Source organism: Drosophila eugracilis, unplaced genomic scaffold, assembly GCF_018153835.1.
Source record: "Drosophila eugracilis isolate 14026-0451.02 unplaced genomic scaffold, ASM1815383v1 contig_367, whole genome shotgun sequence".
Lineage (NCBI taxonomy): Eukaryota > Metazoa > Arthropoda > Insecta > Diptera > Drosophilidae > Drosophila > Drosophila eugracilis.
In genome coordinates this window covers 3,844,319-3,861,009 of record NW_024573224.1, presented here as the reverse complement: position 1 = coordinate 3,861,009, position 16,691 = coordinate 3,844,319, and the positions used below count along the sequence as shown (strand labels likewise).

At 42.9% G+C, this 16,691-nt stretch overlaps 5 protein-coding genes across 6 annotated transcripts; 2 read left to right on the top strand and 3 right to left on the bottom strand.

Moving 5' to 3' along the window:
- Nucleotides 1-132: 132 nt before the first annotated feature.
- LOC108113799 (fatty-acid amide hydrolase 2) lies at nt 133-2,049 on the bottom strand. The gene is given in 2 exon segments (XM_017224507.2): nt 133-1,039; nt 1,041-2,049. Coding segments are annotated over 2 exon segments (1,572 nt in total). The 5' UTR covers nt 1,908-2,049; the 3' UTR covers nt 133-334.
- A 362-nt stretch (nt 2,050-2,411) lies between these two features.
- On the top strand, nt 2,412-7,082 carry LOC108113755 (dihydroxyacetone phosphate acyltransferase). Its single transcript, XM_017224449.2, has 4 exons — nt 2,412-2,646; nt 4,193-4,771; nt 5,248-6,524; nt 6,582-7,082. The coding sequence occupies exons 2-4, from the start codon at nt 4,210-4,212 to the stop codon at nt 6,912-6,914; spliced, it is 2,172 nt and encodes a 723-aa protein (XP_017079938.1). The 5' UTR covers nt 2,412-2,646; nt 4,193-4,209; the 3' UTR covers nt 6,915-7,082.
- Nucleotides 7,083-7,471: 389 nt separating this feature from the next.
- On the bottom strand, nt 7,472-10,342 carry LOC108113756 (putative GTP-binding protein 6). Its single transcript, XM_017224451.2, has 4 exons — nt 10,104-10,342; nt 9,584-10,034; nt 9,085-9,525; nt 7,472-9,026 (listed from the first exon to the last, which is right to left on the bottom strand). Exons 1-4 carry the CDS (start codon nt 10,340-10,342, stop codon nt 8,574-8,576), a joined length of 1,584 nt encoding a protein of 527 aa, XP_017079940.1. The 3' UTR covers nt 7,472-8,573.
- Nucleotides 10,343-10,382: 40 nt separating this feature from the next.
- Nucleotides 10,383-10,827, bottom strand: LOC108113757. Its single transcript, XM_017224452.2, has 2 exons — nt 10,639-10,827; nt 10,383-10,579 (listed from the first exon to the last, which is right to left on the bottom strand). The coding sequence occupies exons 1-2, from the start codon at nt 10,751-10,753 to the stop codon at nt 10,383-10,385; spliced, it is 312 nt and encodes a 103-aa protein (XP_017079941.1). The 5' UTR covers nt 10,754-10,827.
- Nucleotides 10,828-11,016: 189 nt separating this feature from the next.
- On the top strand, nt 11,017-16,683 carry LOC108113748 (transcriptional regulator ATRX homolog). Of its 2 annotated transcripts, XM_041818681.1 has the most exons (4): nt 11,017-12,197; nt 12,673-13,996; nt 14,243-15,124; nt 15,203-16,683. In XM_041818681.1, the coding sequence occupies exons 1-4, from the start codon at nt 11,550-11,552 to the stop codon at nt 16,291-16,293; spliced, it is 3,945 nt and encodes a 1,314-aa protein (XP_041674615.1). In that variant the 5' UTR covers nt 11,017-11,549; the 3' UTR covers nt 16,294-16,683. The 2 variants fall into 2 exon arrangements, with proteins under 2 accessions (XP_041674615.1, XP_017079930.2); XM_017224441.2 differs by lacking the exon at nt 11,017-12,197 and having other exon boundaries at nt 12,442-13,996.
- The last annotated feature ends 8 nt before the right edge of the window (nt 16,684-16,691 follow it).

The following is a 16,691-nucleotide window of genomic DNA, read 5'->3' as shown; positions in this document are numbered from 1 at the left end:
TGTATAATTGCTGAATTGTAAAAATTTTAAAAATCTTGTCAAGAAACTTTTGAGAGCAATTTGATAATTAATAAACAACAAATGACAAAGCAAAAAATTCCAAATATCAATGTAGTACCCAAGCTTTGAATATTTAAATATTAAAAATTCGATTTATTAAGTCAAAATTGTTTATTACAACTCTAAAATACCAAGTTACATGAATACCTAAAATACTCAAACAATCGAAAAATAGTCAATTTTATTAAATTCCTGTAACAAAGGCCATAAGCGACAGTCTTGAGCGTTACCGACACCGAAAGTATTTTAACAATAGTTTGGTCCTTTAAAGCATCTAGTTTTTCAAGGGAAATGGAGGCACCCAACCCCCAAAAGTCCGTTCCAATTCCTCGGCAACCGCAAGACAAAGACGATCATTATTCGGATTGGCCACCACCTGGATGCCCAGCGGCATACCCTTCGAGTCGAGACCCATGGGAACCTGAGTAGCCGGCAAGTGGAGCACATTGAACAGGCTGAAGTATGCAAAATCATTGAACTTGACCAATGGATAGAAATGGAATGGCGCCGTCCTCGGAGAACTGTGGAAAAACAAAACCCCATCATCGCCTAGTAATTCCTGGACCGATTTCCTGCACTTTGCCGTGGCTTCCCTTATTAGTTTCTCCTTTTCCTTGGGCAAAACACCATCAATCAGACCGTAAATGGCTGCCATACTGTAGTCACTTTGTCCCAGGAGTTTCTTGAAGAGCTCCACAAATGGATTGAGTTCAGCGCCGTTACCCAGTAACAAATTAAAGTTGGCCGGTTCCTGGGTCATCCAATAGCGCCACATCTTGCCGGTCAAATTGGTATTAGGTATGTTGGCATGTTGCACATCCTTTCCGCTCAGATTCTCAAAATGTTTACGGATCTTATACATAACTCTTTCGGTTTCCTTATTAATAGGATTACACTGAGCCATGCCATTGGAAGCCACATAGAAGTAACGTAGACGCTTCAAATCCACCTTTTCATCCAGCTTTAGCTTGGATTTAAGAGGAAGGCTCGGCCAGAACCTGCATCATGGGCAGTAAATCTCGGGCGAAACGACTCATTGGGCCGGCACAGACCATTGTCTCTTTTTCTTTGCCGGTTCTAAAAGTACAACCGGCCATGTTGACTGCCCCGGAGGTGGGCTTGTGTCCAAAGACTCCGCAGTTAAAGGCCGGTATACGTATGGAACCACCTATATCGGTTCCCAAGCCGAATCCCGTACAGCAGGCGGCAATCAGAGCGGCTTCTCCACCCGAAGAACCGCCAACAGACCGTCTTAGATCATATGGATTGTTGGTTCCACCAATTAGCATATTCCTCGACTCAATCCACTTATTTACCTCCGGAATATTGCTGGTGGCGATGATAATTGCGCCACTTTCCTTCATCAAGCGAACACATTCGGCATCCGTAGACGACCGTTCCGTTTTTCGGGATACCAGACCCAAGGTATGGAGCTTTCCGGCCACAGCGGTACTATCCTTAGTTGAGAAGGGAACTCCCAGGAAGGGCTGACGCCGGAAGTCCTCATCGGTGTACTCTTTTTTGGCCAATCTACGATCAATTTCCCGTGCCTGATCCAAGGCTTCCGGAAATGGACCATCGACCACAGCATTTAGATCCCGATTAACGCTCTCGATCCGTTCACAGTACGCCTTGACTATGTCGTAACTCCGCAGCTTACGTTCCCGTATCTGTTGGGCTAACTCCACGGCACTCTTGCTCAGCAAAGACTGTTGTTCCAAACTTGGTGGACCCGGAACTCGTTTGTGGTCACCCAGATACCATCCCAAAACGAACTCCAGGAGACGATCGCTCAGGATGTGGACTAGTGCCAGCAGGGCATCCAGTACGTGGCTCCAAAAAGACATGATGACACTAGTTTTTCTGATGAGATTTGCACTTTGCGCAATGCAAATGCAAACTAAAGCTGAAGGCCTCAGAGGTTGCGATAAAACCAAGACGTTGCCACCCGATATCGGCGAAAGCTGGCGATGAAAGCTTTCCCACAAACCAGTTTCAGTACCAAGTACAGTGGTCACCTGCTAATTTGCCTTACATTATTATCGCTTATTTAAAGAACTGTGGATAAGGAAAAAAACATTAACATTCACATGATTTAGAAAACAGTTTATATACAGTAATTAAATAGAAAATAAAGTTTCAAAGATTTTATATTTTTTTTTATATTATTGTTGTTATTGGATAAAAATAGGTGAAATAAGGTGAATCTAATATAAGAACCATTTCAAATATAATGACTAGTTATTTTATATATACAACTACAAAAATTGGTAAATTTAATGGAATGTCCCTATTGTTATTCAACAAAAACAACCATCGCGCATGAACAGCTGAGCGAGGAGTGTCCTTAATGATTAAATCGCGTCTTGCAGAGACCGCCTCAAACTCACCCAACCGTCAAAACTACAAATATCGATTCGCAGCTGGCTGCAGATGTTTCTTTTCGTCAACAAAAACAAAACACTCGCGAATTGTGAATTAAATGCATTAAAATCCGGTGGCCTCAGTGCATTGCAGCAGATAAAGGCCATTTAAATTCCTGCCAAGGCAGCTCGTATCGAATATTTCAGCCCAAAACGTAAACCGGTAAATCCGAATTTCATTTACCCTGTAAATGCCTCAGTTCGATCACCCCAAAATCAAAAATCCCCTACAACTAATCAAAATTTCGGTCTTATCTTGATAGTGAATCATTTTTTAATTGATATTACTCATAGAAAATAACTTATCTCGTTTGTGAATTTGATTACTCGATAGTGTGTCTGACATACGTAACTAATTATTCAGCATGCTTTTGATGCCCCTCGGCATATAAATAGAAAGTTCGCAAAACCAAAAAAAAAAACAAATGCATTTACCAGTAAATACATACATATGTGTGTTTTCGTTGCACTTGCAGTCGTATTTATTGAGAAAACTAAACAAAAAGCCCATTTACAAACCGTGTTAAATTGCAATCACCGGTTAAAAGGCAAAACGAAGTGTTAAATGCTACCTGTAAAAATGTGGAGTGTGTGTTTGTTTGTTCGTCTGGGAGCCGTCGCATCTGTTAATATTAAATCGAGTTTCTTATTAATTTTTTAAGGCCCAATTGTCAGTTGCCAGGCCATATAGTTTTCGACCGAGTTATTATCAGCTGCTTTCTTTAACCATTATCTTTTGCACTCGATTGGAGAGGGTGTGTGATTTTATGGCCAGACCAATGGTTTTTGTTGTTCCTTTTTTAATTCCCGCCCAGGTGTTGTTAACTCACCTGATGAGTGACGTTATCATCGGGAATGCGAACGTGTCGTGACACGAATAAATTACAACCATGCTCGATTCGATTTGCTAATTTGAGATAGGTCAGGCAGCCGTTATACATTTATTTGAAGTGCCTTATACTGTTACTTTTACATTTGTGGTAAAAAAAAGTACTTGAAAAATTTAGAATTTCCTTTTATGTATTTAATAAGCACAGAATCAACAGCAACATAACAAAAATCTAAAACACGTTAAAAGCCAAAGAAATCTCAACAGACTTAAGTACATAGGTAATTTTTAACCACTTAATGTTAATGATGTCTACAGAGAATTGCAGTAATTTTTAAAACTGCGCTGTTTGAAAAAATTCCAACGAGATTTCGGGACTTAAGACTAAATTAAAGGGTAAACACAGGTTCACCTTTAACACGCAACCTTCGGTTCTAGCGGTTGATTACCTCAACAGCTTTGAATCTGTCAGATAATAAACCTTCGGGATAGCTGAGCACTGGGAAAAATCTTACAAATATGTGTCAAATTTAAAAAAATATATTTTACTACCTTTATGATTTATAGAGAAATATATATCATATATCATATATCATATATCATATATACATTGTTAAAATATTTTAAAGACCTTTAAGACGCTTTGTTTTTTGTCTTGATATTTATGGTTTAATATTTTGTCCGAGTGCCGGCGATATCTCAGCAAACAGCGAGTTTATGGCAGTGTGTCTGTGTGTCATGTCTGTTAAGTGGGGGACTGCTTGACAGTTGATTCGTCAAATAGCACCGCACTCGACGCTATTTTCTTTTATTTTTAGTTACCTCTGTTGCTTCCAGAGATTCCTAACACACTTCCATTCCACATTTTCCATTTTCACAGGTGAAGTGCGCAGTGCGATGGAGAGGAATCCAGTCACGGCTAATAGCATAGCAGGAGGAGGTAGAGAATCCAGTGATCAGGAGGAGAAAAAGTCACCAAGCGTCGCTGAATATATGAAAAACTTTAAGAACATCATAGCACCAGGAAATGAAGCCTCCATGACCAGGGAGTTCAATCCTCAGGTGGCCTACGAATTCGAAAAGTATCTCAATCCCCAGAAGCTCAAACAGCATGTCTTGAAGAGTGAAAAACTGCGTTCCATTCTGGAGCATTATGCAAAGGAATCGGGACAACCATTTAAGCAGTTGGAACGACAGGCTAAGGCTATCATCGATGAAATCGGACTGGAGCGAAATATGGCTATTATCCGATGGTGCGGTATAGCCATTACAGCTATTGGAAAAAGGATCTGCGATGGATTCTATGTCAATTCGGCCAGCATGGCCAACGTCCGCAAAGATATGGGCAAGTGTCCGGTGCTCTATCTACCGAGTCATCGGAGCTACATGGACTTTATCCTTATGTCGTACATCTGCTACTACTACGACATCGAGATACCAGGAATAGCAGCCGGAATGGGTATGTTTCGGGGGAAATGATCTTTAAACAATAAGTATTTGTTGATAGGGAACAAAGGCCACATTCGTTGATTATTTTGATTTTTTTTTTTTATTTATCACTGAACATTAAGTATTAACTGATTCTTTCGGTTTTGGTTCAACCTATACCTATTTTCTGAAAACTATAAAAACTTAACAAGCGGAAAATATCCTATAAAAATTAATATGGTTTGTTTCTCATTTAACACATTGTCAATATCTTTTCATCGTTTCACGAATTGGAAATGTGTATTGCTAATTAGAAGCTATACTTCAAATGTGTTTGCAGTTCAATTAGTATAAATTAGCAGATATAAATGTCAACTAAGTAGTTGCTATATTTTTAAAGTAGGTTCTAATTAAAGGTGTTAGAATTCTATAAGGGAGGAAATTAGACTTTAATTTGAAATTATGCTCTTTGTTATGAACGCAAATCTTATTTTAAATTATTCACAGACTTTCACTCCATGTTTGGAATGGGCACCATGCTGAGAAAAACCGGAGCCTTCTTTATGCGTCGCAGTTTCTCCAACGACGAGTTGTACTGGGATATTTTCCGGGAGTACATGTACGCTCTGGTGGCCAATTACCACATCGGCGTGGAGTTCTTCATCGAAGGCACACGCTCCAGGAACTTCAAAGCCTTAGTGCCCAAAATAGGGCTCCTGTCAATGGCCCTGCTACCATATTTCACTGGCGAAGTTCCCGATGTGATGATTGTGCCAGTTAGTGTGGCTTATGAGCGAGTCCTAGAGGAGCAACTCTTTGTTTACGAACTGCTCGGAGTGCCTAAACCGAAAGAGTCTACAAAGGGTTTCTTCAAGGCACTGAAAATCATCGATGAACGATTTGGGAAAATGTTCCTGGATTTTGGTGAGCCAATATCAGTGAAGGAATTCTTCGGACACGACAGTGGTCAGCGGATGCAAAGAGCTGGGGTGGGTGGCCACCTGCAGAAACTCAACCGCCAAGAAGTGGAACTAGTCAAGCAGCTGGCCAATGAGATTATCTACCAACAGCAGCGACGTATTGTGATCACTACATTCAATCTATTGAGTTTGTACTACGCCAGTCAATTGTACGCCCAAAAGAGTGTCAACATAGACGAGTTATCCCGTGGAGTTCTGCATCTAAAAAGGATCTTCGAGCAGCTGGGGGCACATGTTAGCACTACACAAAGTAGCATCAAGGCGGATATTATAGATGCTGTGGAAATACACTCAAACATATTACATTTTGCAACCGCTAGATTGCAATTTACACCCATGGCAGCCAAGCAATTGGCTGAACAAATCGATGTTAAACGCCTGAAAGCTCATGCTCTTTGCCCGCAGACGATGGCAGTGGCTGTTCCCATGTTGGCGCTGCAGCTCTACATTAATCCCTGCATGTTTTGGCTGGCCAGACCAGCTTACTTGCTCCTCGCGGCGCTTAAGGAGCAGAAGAATCAGGAAAAGCAGTCGACAGACATTTCATACGATGCCAGTTTGAGTGCCCTGCATACGCATGTGACCAGTATGGATACCCTGTTCCAGCACGAGTTCATCATTGAATCGAATCGTGAGGCAGCTGAGTTTGAGACACATTTGCAACTGCTCCTGGACGAGAGGGTGGTGGAGGTGGAAAAGAGCGGCCGTATTAAAGTCCAGGACAACGAGTGTTCGCATGTCATTCTGGCTGCCCTGGCGCCTTTCCTGTGTCTATACTACCAACTGGTAGTCACCTTAAGAAAGGTCAGTAATAACTAAATTTTGTTAAACACATTATATGAATTGATTTTTTGCTTGCAGATTCCTCTGGAATTCGAGTTCAGTAACAAGGATCTGCTTGTTCGCGTCCAGCAGCATGTGGAACAACTGCTGCAGCAACCCGGAGGCTCTGCCTCCCATGTGCATCCATATTGTCTGGCACTGGACAACCTCAATATAGCCATATATGCCCTAATCCAAAGGGGCTACCTTCTGAAATGTAAAGACTCGGGTCAAATGAAGATCGCTGCAGCTCCAGGAAAGTGCTTGAAGGAACTGGAAAATCAGCTCCTCGAGTACTGCCAACTAATGCCATTCGCACAATACTCGACGGCGGCCAACCAGCAGGCCCAATTTCACATAGCCAAGTTATAACTGACAAATGGCAAGAGGCCGACGGGGGAGACGACGCCACAGGAGGCGGACATGGATTTAAACCCCGATCCAGCGTCGAATCCCGAAAAGTGTAGTACAATTAGCATTTCATTGACCATGCAATTCATCCAGTTTGTTGTCGGCCTGCTCAAGAATTGTCGCATCATCTGCATTTTAGTTTTTATTGTGGTTGTTGCGCCGCTTTGGCAGCTGCTCCATTGGGTTATCGCATCATCCCACTCATTCACGTAGGTTTAGGGGGTGTCTGGTTAGGATGGGTCGATTCTAATAAGGGCGAGGAGATTTTAAAGATTGATGATTAGTGAGATCCCTGCACTCTTTATTTGCCGTTTTTTATTTATCTCTTAAGATTATTAAATCTGTATTGGCAAAATATTACATTCCCAATTTTGTTAAGATGTTTAAAAAATGAGATAATGATACCACTTATATATAAATTTAATATAAAGAAAAAGAGAATCAAAATGAAAAAAATAGTTTATTTAACTTACTAAATCTTAAAAGAAAACCAGGCACGAAAAACTTTTTATTTTGATTCTTTCGATTTAATTAATATTAATTAAATAATTTAATTTTAATATTTTAATAAGAATTATAGATGTTCTGATAAGGTTGCCTACGATTCTTTCAAAAACAAAAATCGATCCATCCTTTGGTGTGTATGTATCTGTGTGCTTAGAGAATCTTTAAGCAAAAAAACTGATATTTTATGTCCGATTTGCCATAAAACAAAAAACAAATGAAATTCACAAAAACCGCCAAAACATACAATTACAAAATATCGAATTTTGATCAAAACTTTTTGTATAGATACACTGGTTATTGGTAGATCCCATCGAAATATATATTCCATATATTTTTTAGCCAAGGAATTCATAGAAATGTTGCCCAACAAAACGTAACAAAAACAAGCACACTTTCAAGATTTTTTCAAAGCGCAAATAGTTAAGCTCAAATATTATTTTATTCCAAATGAGTGATAACTTAAATTTTCATAAAACGTCTAGTTTGTAGGCTCACCTTATGGCTGATGGTTCTTTACAATACACACGATGAGAAAACCAATTCTTTGATCAAATTTATTTCTTCAAGATATTCATGAATGCATTTCCCTATATTTAAGATGTTTTCTCGCATAAGTTTTTGTTATTCTAAGCTGGTGTTAAGTTTGTTTCCGTTTATATGCTTAAGTTGGTTATGTTCATCAGTTCTGTATAATTTTGAAATATTCAATTGTGCCAATACAAATGTCCGCACCCCACAAAATCAATATATATAAAGGCAAGCCATAAATATTGCCTCTAGCTAATAATAATAAACTACGGTTGATTCGAAACCTGATCTCTTGAAGGTTCAGGTCCGATTATTCCTAAAGGAAACCACAGCACAAATATGTTAGCAGCGAAGTGCAATACAAATATTCTGTTCAATGGTATTTTTAGAGATTGTTTCGTTTTATTTTTGTGGTAGATACTTTTATATTTATATAGAATTTAAAACAAGAAAACAACACCAATCCTAACTACACCCGCTAATAACAAAACCAACAAAAATGAGAGCAATAATAAACAATTAGTCGGTGCCAGTTGCGCCTCAGAAACTTGATTCCATGAGACTTTCAATTCCTAAGATTTGGGGTCACCGACAAAACTCTCGTTTGAACTGATCCAGGGTGCGTTGACTAATGACCACGTGCATCATCAGACGTTCGGGATTTTTCTCATCAGCTTTCGTTTCTACCACAGCTGCATTTTTGTATAGCCAGGCCATTTCGGGTCCACCGCTGGGCACTCTCATTTGGAGTTTTCTTCGCCCAGTGGCGGTCAGAATCTGTTGCTCAATATCCTCCAGCAGGGGTTCCAAACCACTTTGTAATCGGGCTGATATACGGTGCACGGGATCTAAGGCTGATTGCGCTTCGGAGGTTACCAAATCACATTTATTGTACACATTAATGATTGGCGGAAGTTGGCTGGCTGTGGAGTCCCCTCCAGCGACATTAAAGGCCAGAGATCGGAGCGTGGCCTCAACATGAGTGCGTTGGGCATCGTGGCATGGATGGGAGAGGTCTTGAACGTGAACTATTACATCCTGCGGAGAAACGATTTTTATAAAAACAAGCAATTATATTTAGAGGTTCTTTACTTACCGCCAACATGGCATCCTCTAAAGTTGCAACAAAACACTCAAAAAGTCCTGTTGGCAAATCAGACATAAAGCCTACGGTGTCCATATAAATGACCTCCAGATTACACGGTAAACAACCTGCATGAGCCGTCACATCGAGCGTTGCAAACAACTGATTCCTGGGCTGCAGTGCATCCTCAACAGTTAGGGCCTTGATCAAGGATGTTTTGCCAGCATTTGTGTAACCCACCACGGCCACAATGGGATAATTTTGTTGCTTCCGTTTCTGTCTGAGCAACTGCCTCTGTCGGCGAACACGATCCAACTCCGCACGCAGTTTCCGCTCCCTTGTGCGGAGAATCTCCTTCTGTAGATCAGTCAAAGCGTATCCCTGACGACGCGTCTGTGTGACACTAGCATCTTTGGCCTGGGCCCAAATATAAGGGAGCTCAGCCATGGCTACCTACAAAATAGAACCAATTTTAAATCGTTATTATCCTGATTAAGAACACAAAACCAACCTGTATCTTTGCTTCAGCACTGGTGGCATGTAGCCTTAAGATCTGTATAACCACCGAGTAGCGATCCATAACTGGCAGACGAAACTCCGCCTCAAGAAAACGCTTCTGAGCGAAAGATAGCGTGCCCTTGCTGACGAACAAGCAAGTGAGTTGTCGTTCTGTACGCAGTTCAGCGACCAGCTCCTTGAGTTCCGCCAGCTTTCCGCTGCCAAAAAGAGTTTTCTTCTCGAGGCTTTCCAGCGGAACTTTTAAGCCCCTGGCCACCTGCCAATTGGGAAGTGAGTGGATAAGAGCAGAGGCCTCCGCGAGTTGATCCTCCGGCCGGACATCAACGGGTGTACTCTGGCGCTTTGCAGCCCACTTCACATATGGCTGGAGGATGAGTACTTGCTGGGAACTGGTGATATCACGGGTGATTCGCATAGCTCCTCCAGCAACCTCATCATAGGCTCTAAAGTAAAAAGGAAATTATGACAAATGCTTTAGTTACTAAATAATTTCTTAAATATTTTAAACCTACCGATCATCTAAGAACCTCATATCGGACATATCACCAATGCAAGGCCGCTCCTCTTGCTCCAAATTCTCACTATCCTCACTTCTGTGACCAGCTTGAATTTGGGCCTCGAAGAAGCTTTTCCTATTGCGAATGCCCTTAACTCCTTGATGTTGGGTGTACTTACAGCGTAATGGAATCATTCCAACAGGTCGAAGAGGAAGAATTCTTGCCATACGGTTGAATATCCGCATAGCAGACATGACTTAAGCTAATTAAGAATATAATGATGAAAATATATATCTAAAAGGTCTTCTCGTTCAGCACTGAATGCTTTTCCTCAAAGGCCATCCAAGATGCTTGACAGGATTTAGTGCGGGTCGAAGTTGTTTGGTAAGAGACTCCAGTGGCCACCAGTGATGAAATCAATATATTGTACTTGGCTGGATAACGAATACGGGATTGTACAATTTTCTGAGCGAAATATGTGCCAGAAAAACCTGTAATTTGTGTAATTATTATGCAATTATGCAAAAAAGGAAGGAGAGGAGATACATACTCAAACAAAATGTTGCTAGTCCTGTGAACAAGGAGCGCGTCATGCAGTCAATGTAACCATCAAATCCTGGATGCCTCTCACGCTGCTGATCCTTCAATCGCTTAATATCGTTCATAATAAACGGTTAGTAATTCAGCTTTATTGGTATTTTCATTAGCTTTGCTGCCGGCAAGTGAACAGAACAGCTGTTCTAATCACTAGAGGTGAGCAAACGAATAGCCGTAGTATCGCTAAGGAGAAATATAGTTATTTTATGATAACCTCATCACTGTTAAATCTTTGGTAAAATATTTAAAAAATTACCCAATGATTTGCCTACAAATCCAGGATTTGATTTTAAATATTATTATGAATATTTAATAAGCAACCACCTAGGCATGTTTTTATCGCAGTATTTAAGCCACCGATAACAACACATATCGATAGAACTATGATAAACATGGCAACCCTGGAATAGTTTAGTATACCCAAGTTGCAATTTGCGGCGGCTTAACGCGAAAAAATAACAATTAAACCGTCGCGAAAAACAGTTTAAATAGCCGTCGGACGCAATGAAGAGCCCACGGAGCCAGTAGCAGGTGATAACAGCAGCTTATCAAGATTTCCAGAACTTTTTGAATCGAAAGTAGAGGGGCTTTAGGATAAATAATAGATGTACAACTAGTGCCGACGCCACACACAAAAAAGAGACAGACGCAGATTGCAAAAAAAGGCGAAGAACGGGAAAGAAGAAGAGCGATAGAAAGAAAGAAAGAAGAAGAAGAAACGAAGCGAAGAACGCGCGGCAAATGCTGACAATAAAAAAAATTAACATTACTTTTTGCAGGTTTTGAAAAAAAAACCAGTAACGCAACCAAATCGACTTTCTTGCAGATCTTTAACGTGTTGGGCGGACAAACAGCCGGTAACCTATGGGAAAGAAAAAACCCAACGCCCGTCACACAGATGCCGCAACACCTTTGACCACAGACGACTCCAACAGCCCATCCGTATCTGCGTCCGAATCGGAATCAAAATCCGATTCTGAAACCTCAAAGTCGAGAAAGAAGCAGTCCAGGTCACCTGAAAATGTCAAGGCATCCAGGAAAGTCAGAATCAACAGCTCCAGTGATTCCGAGCAGGCAGTAGCAAACAATTCGCCAAAGGAAGAGGAAGAGCCTGTTTTTAAGATTCGAATTGTACCGTTGGAGAAACTGCTGGCCAGTCCCAAAACAAAGGAGAAGCCTTCACGAAGGAGTGATCTCAAGGTTACTACCATCGATTCCAGCGACAGCGAGGAACCTCCAAAAAGAAGGAAATCCCCATTGCCACCGCGTAACAGTCGCAACAAGAGCGTTTCTATTATAGAACTAAGCGACAGTGAGGAGGACGATCATTTCGACAAAAAGGCAGAGCAGATACAAGAAAAGCAGGAAGAGGATAACACATCCAAGCCAGCCAAGAAATCCTCCAATAACCAGGAGGAACAGCCCAAAAAAGAGAGTGCTACCAGTAGGGCATCCAAGAAGTCAATCGATAGCCAGCAAGAGGAGTCGCAAGAAGGTAGCACATCCAGTAAGGCATCCAAAAAGATCATCGAGAGCCAGCAGGAGTCCGAGGAAGATAGCACATCCAGCCGGGCATCGAAGAAGACTAACAATAACCAAAAGGAGAAGCCTGAAAAAGCCAGCACATCCAGCAAGGCAATTAAAGAAGCCACTAAGAACAGGAACGGCAGGCGTCGGAAGTCCCTCTCCAGCGATTGTTCCTCTAAAGCCAGCACCTCCAGAGCAGCATCTCCACTTAGCAAAAAACGCACATTAAACAAGGCAGCCAAGAAGGCCATCGAGAGCGAGTCGGACGAGCCTGAAGAAACCAGGCTCATCAAGCAGGGCAGCCAAGAAGGGCATCGAAAGCGATCAGGAAGAGCTAGAAGAAAATAGCAAATCCAGCAGTGGATCAACGAAGGGCATTGAAAGCCGGTCCAAGCCCGAAGAAACAAGCAAATCCAGCAGAGCAGCAAAGAGGATCAATAGTAAGCAGAAGAAGACCGAGGAAGCCACTAAAACCAAAAACGGAAGGCGTCGACAATCCTTGTTCAGCGATTGGACATCCTCCGAACCCAGCACACCTAGAGCATCATCTCCACTTAGGATAAAACGCTGCGTGGTGCGCCTGAAGCGCGTCAGCCTGTCCAAGACAAAGCCCGCCCAGGAGCCCAGGAAAATGAGCACCGACTCGGAGGAGGCTGCCACTACCTCGAAGAAGAGCAGGCAAAGGCGCTCCAAAAGTGAAAGTGATGCAGAATCTGAATATGAAGCTCCTGAAGCGGAGGAAGAGGAAAGAAAATCCTCCGAAGATGAACAGGAGGTCAATAGTAGCGATAGCGAGGTAATACCGCAGCGAAAACGGCGTCGCAAGAAGAGCGACTCCGAAAAGGGTTCCTCCGACTTCGAGCCAGACGAAAAGCAGAAAAAGAAGGGTCGCAAACGCATCAAAAAGAACTCCAGCGGTGAGAGCGATGGTGATGGTGACGATGACAAGCAGAAGAACAAGCGCAAGCACATACGGAAGATCATCAAGACCAAGGACTTGGATCTCACAACCAAGGAGGCGGCCAAAGAAGAGGATGATCGAAGGAAACGTATCGAGGATCGTCAGAAGCTTTACAATCGCATCTTTGTGAAGTCCGAGAGCGTGGAAATTAACGAGCTGATTTTAGATTTCGACGAAGATTCCAAGAAGGCCTTGTTACAAGTGGACAAAGGATTGCTGAAGAAACTAAAACCCCATCAAGTGGCAGGCGTAAAGTTCATGTGGGACGCATGTTTCGAGACGCTCCAGGAGAGCCAGGAAAAGCCCGGCTCCGGCTGCATTCTTGCCCATTGCATGGGTTTGGGCAAGACCTTGCAGGTAGTCACCTTATCGCACACGCTGCTTGTCAACACCAGGCGCACCGGTGTGGATCGCGTCCTGGTTATCTCACCTCTCAGCACAGTGAACAACTGGGCCCGGGAATTTACCAGCTGGATGAAATTCGCCAACCGCAACGATATCGAGGTATACGACATCTCACGCTACAAGGACAAGCCAACGCGCATCTTCAAGCTCAACGAATGGTTTAATGAGGGCGGCGTCTGCATCCTCGGCTATGACATGTACCGCATTCTGGCCAACGAAAAAGCCAAGGGCCTGCGCAAGAAGCAACGTGAACAGCTCATGCAGGCCCTGGTTGATCCCGGTCCAGATTTGGTAGTCTGCGACGAGGGACATCTGCTCAAAAACGAGAAGACCTCAATCAGTAAGGCGGTCACTAGGATGCGCACCAAGCGCCGGATTGTTCTTACCGGCACACCACTTCAAAATAATCTCAGAGAATGTAAGTTTTGTGGGAAATTCCAGTAAGATTAGTAATAATTAATTATTTTCTTATCAGTCCAAATAGCTTTTTTTTTTCGAAATTGGTCTCAAGAGATTCATATTATGGGTTTCAGGGGATTTCATGATTTTTAAGACCATAAAAAGAAAGATTGTTATCAAGAGCTTGAGTTTTTGTTATAGACATTAAATTAAACGTATATTTACTTATTCATTGAAATATATTAACCTATTCATCTTATTATAGATTACTGCATGATTCAGTTTGTTAAACCGAATCTGTTGGGCACGTACAAGGAGTACATGAATCGCTTTGTCAACCCGATCACCAATGGCCAATACACGGACTCCACGGATCGGGATCTGCGCCTTATGAAACACCGATCACATATTCTGCACAAGCTGCTCGAGGGTTGCATCCAGCGGCGGGATTACTCGGTCCTGGCTCCTTATCTGCCTCCAAAACACGAATACGTGGTCTATACAACGCTATCAGAGTTGCAGCAAAAGCTCTATGGCTACTACATGACCACGCATCGAGAACAGAGCGGATCGGATGTGGTTGGAAAGGGAGCAAGGTTGTTCCAGGACTTTCAGGACTTGCGACGCATCTGGACGCATCCAATGAATCTAAGGGTGAACAGTGACAACGTTATTGCCAAAAGGTTACTCAGCAACGACGACTCTGATATGGAGGGTTTCATTTGCGATGAGACCGACGATGATGAGGCTGCCTCCAACTCGTCGGACAGCTGCGACACCTTCAAGTCGGACGCCAGTATGTCGGGAGTAGCTGCCAGTTCAGGAAAGACGAAACACCGCAAGACCCGTAACGGAAGGGCTGCTGGTGGCGACAGTGATTCCGATCTGGAGCTAAATAGTGGATTGGGTGGAGGATCTAGTGCCCAGAAGGATGATCCTTCGGAATGGTGGAAGCCATTCGTCGAGGAGCGAGAGTTGAACAACGTACACCATTCCCCAAAGCTACTCATCCTCTTGCGGTTACTGCAGCAATGTGAGGCCATTGGTGACAAGTTGCTCGTTTTCTCGCAGTCCTTACAGTCCCTTGATGTCATCGAGCACTTTCTGTCACTGGTGGACAGCAATACTAAGAACTACGAGTTCGAAGGTGGGTTTACGTTCATCAAAGAGATAGTTATCTGAACATCGTCTTGCGGATACGATATTAATTTTTGATTTATTGCAGGCGATGTAGGTGATTTTAAGGGCTGCTGGACGAATGGAAAGGATTACTTCCGATTGGACGGCAGCTGCAGCGTGGAACAACGTGAGGCTATGTGCAAGCAATTTAACAATGTGACGAACTTGCGAGCCCGCCTATTTCTTATCTCAACTCGGGCCGGTGGACTGGGTATCAATCTTGTGGCCGCCAATCGCGTTGTCATCTTTGATGTTTCATGGAATCCTTCCCACGACACTCAGAGCATATTCCGTGTTTATCGATTTGGACAGATTAAACCTTGCTACATCTACCGTCTAATTGCTATGGGCACCATGGAGCAGAAGGTTTATGAACGACAGGTGGCTAAACAGGCTACGGCTAAGCGTGTGATCGATGAACAGCAGATTTCGCGGCATTACAACCAGACGGACCTTATGGAGTTGTACTCATATGAGCTGAAACCCAGCACTGAGCGGGAGATGCCCATCCTGCCCAAGGATCGGTTATTCGCAGAGATTCTCACAGAGCACGACAAGTTAATCTTTAAGTATCACGAGCACGATTCGCTGCTGGAACAGGAGGAGCATGAGAATCTGACGGAGGAGGAGCGGAAATCGGCATGGGCCGAGTATGAGGCGGAAAAGACTCGAACGGTCCAGGCGTCGCAGTATATGAGCTACGACAGGAACGCCTTTGGTAACCAAGTGATGGGACAATTCGGCAATGCCTCCGGCAGCGTAACATCTAACAAGATCTTCGGCTTCCGGTCAGACATCTTGCTGCAGCTGCTGAACATGAAGATATCCAAAGACCATCCGGAACTCAACCAGAATCAGGTCATTCAGCTGGTGCCTACCTATCTGCAGCAGCTGTACAATGAGATGAACAATGGCGATCCAACAATGTACAAGGATCTCCTGAGCCTGCACTCAAATATAGTCCATCCCAGCGGGATGTATATGAATCCACTTCTCTACGCCAACCAGCATCCAAATGCTGCGGGTTATAACCAGGCAAGTGGTGGCCCGCCAGGGCCAGGTGGACCGGTTGTTCATGCGCCACCGTCAGCACCTGCTCCGGGCTTCGAACCGGACACGGTATACGAGATCGACTAAAAGATACCCGAATCAAACCAATGGCAATGGTTACACTCTTTAATTTAATCGTAGGTAATTCGTCGACCTTGTCGATATTTCCTTTGGACTAAAATTACAAATGTGGTTTATCCTATCTAATTACCAATTACCAATTTACCCATAACCGAGCGCATAAGATGATTATACTTTTTATCAACTCAGTTAAGTTCAAAACTGTCCTAATTCATGTGTAGACTTACATTAGATACGATTCAAAAACAAAATATGCATCATATGATTTATACACATATTTACACAATATAGACCATGGCTATATACATACATAATGCGAATCCGGCTAGGAGATGCACGAAATTATTTAACACGCGACAAGATAACAAAAATAAATGGCACAGATATTATAATAAATGCGAAAC

Excerpts from the sequence above, each read along its gene's own strand:
- LOC108113755 (XM_017224449.2), top strand. The coding sequence starts at position 4,210 with ATGGAGAGGAATCCAGTCACGGCTAATAGCATAGCAGGAGGAGGTAGA. Across the intron at positions 4,772-5,247 it reads AGGAATAGCAGCCGGAATGG|ACTTTCACTCCATGTTTGGA; the intron begins GTATGTTTCGGG and ends AATTATTCACAG. Across the intron at positions 6,525-6,581 it reads TGGTAGTCACCTTAAGAAAG|ATTCCTCTGGAATTCGAGTT; the intron begins GTCAGTAATAAC and ends TTTTGCTTGCAG.
- LOC108113756 (XM_017224451.2), bottom strand. The coding sequence starts at position 10,342 with ATGTCTGCTATGCGGATATTCAACCGTATGGCAAGAATTCTTCCTCTT. Across the intron at positions 10,035-10,103 it reads ATGAGGTTCTTAGATGATCG|AGCCTATGATGAGGTTGCTG; the intron begins GTAGGTTTAAAA and ends TTTTTACTTTAG. Across the intron at positions 9,526-9,583 it reads GTGCTGAAGCAAAGATACAG|GTAGCCATGGCTGAGCTCCC; the intron begins GTTGGTTTTGTG and ends TCTATTTTGTAG.
- LOC108113757 (XM_017224452.2), bottom strand. The coding sequence starts at position 10,753 with ATGAACGATATTAAGCGATTGAAGGATCAGCAGCGTGAGAGGCATCCA. Across the intron at positions 10,580-10,638 it reads ACTAGCAACATTTTGTTTGA|GTTTTTCTGGCACATATTTC; the intron begins GTATGTATCTCC and ends CACAAATTACAG.
- LOC108113748 (XM_041818681.1), top strand. The coding sequence starts at position 11,550 with ATGGGAAAGAAAAAACCCAACGCCCGTCACACAGATGCCGCAACACCT. Across the intron at positions 13,997-14,242 it reads TCAAAATAATCTCAGAGAAT|ATTACTGCATGATTCAGTTT; the intron begins GTAAGTTTTGTG and ends ATCTTATTATAG. Across the intron at positions 15,125-15,202 it reads TAAGAACTACGAGTTCGAAG|GCGATGTAGGTGATTTTAAG; the intron begins GTGGGTTTACGT and ends GATTTATTGCAG.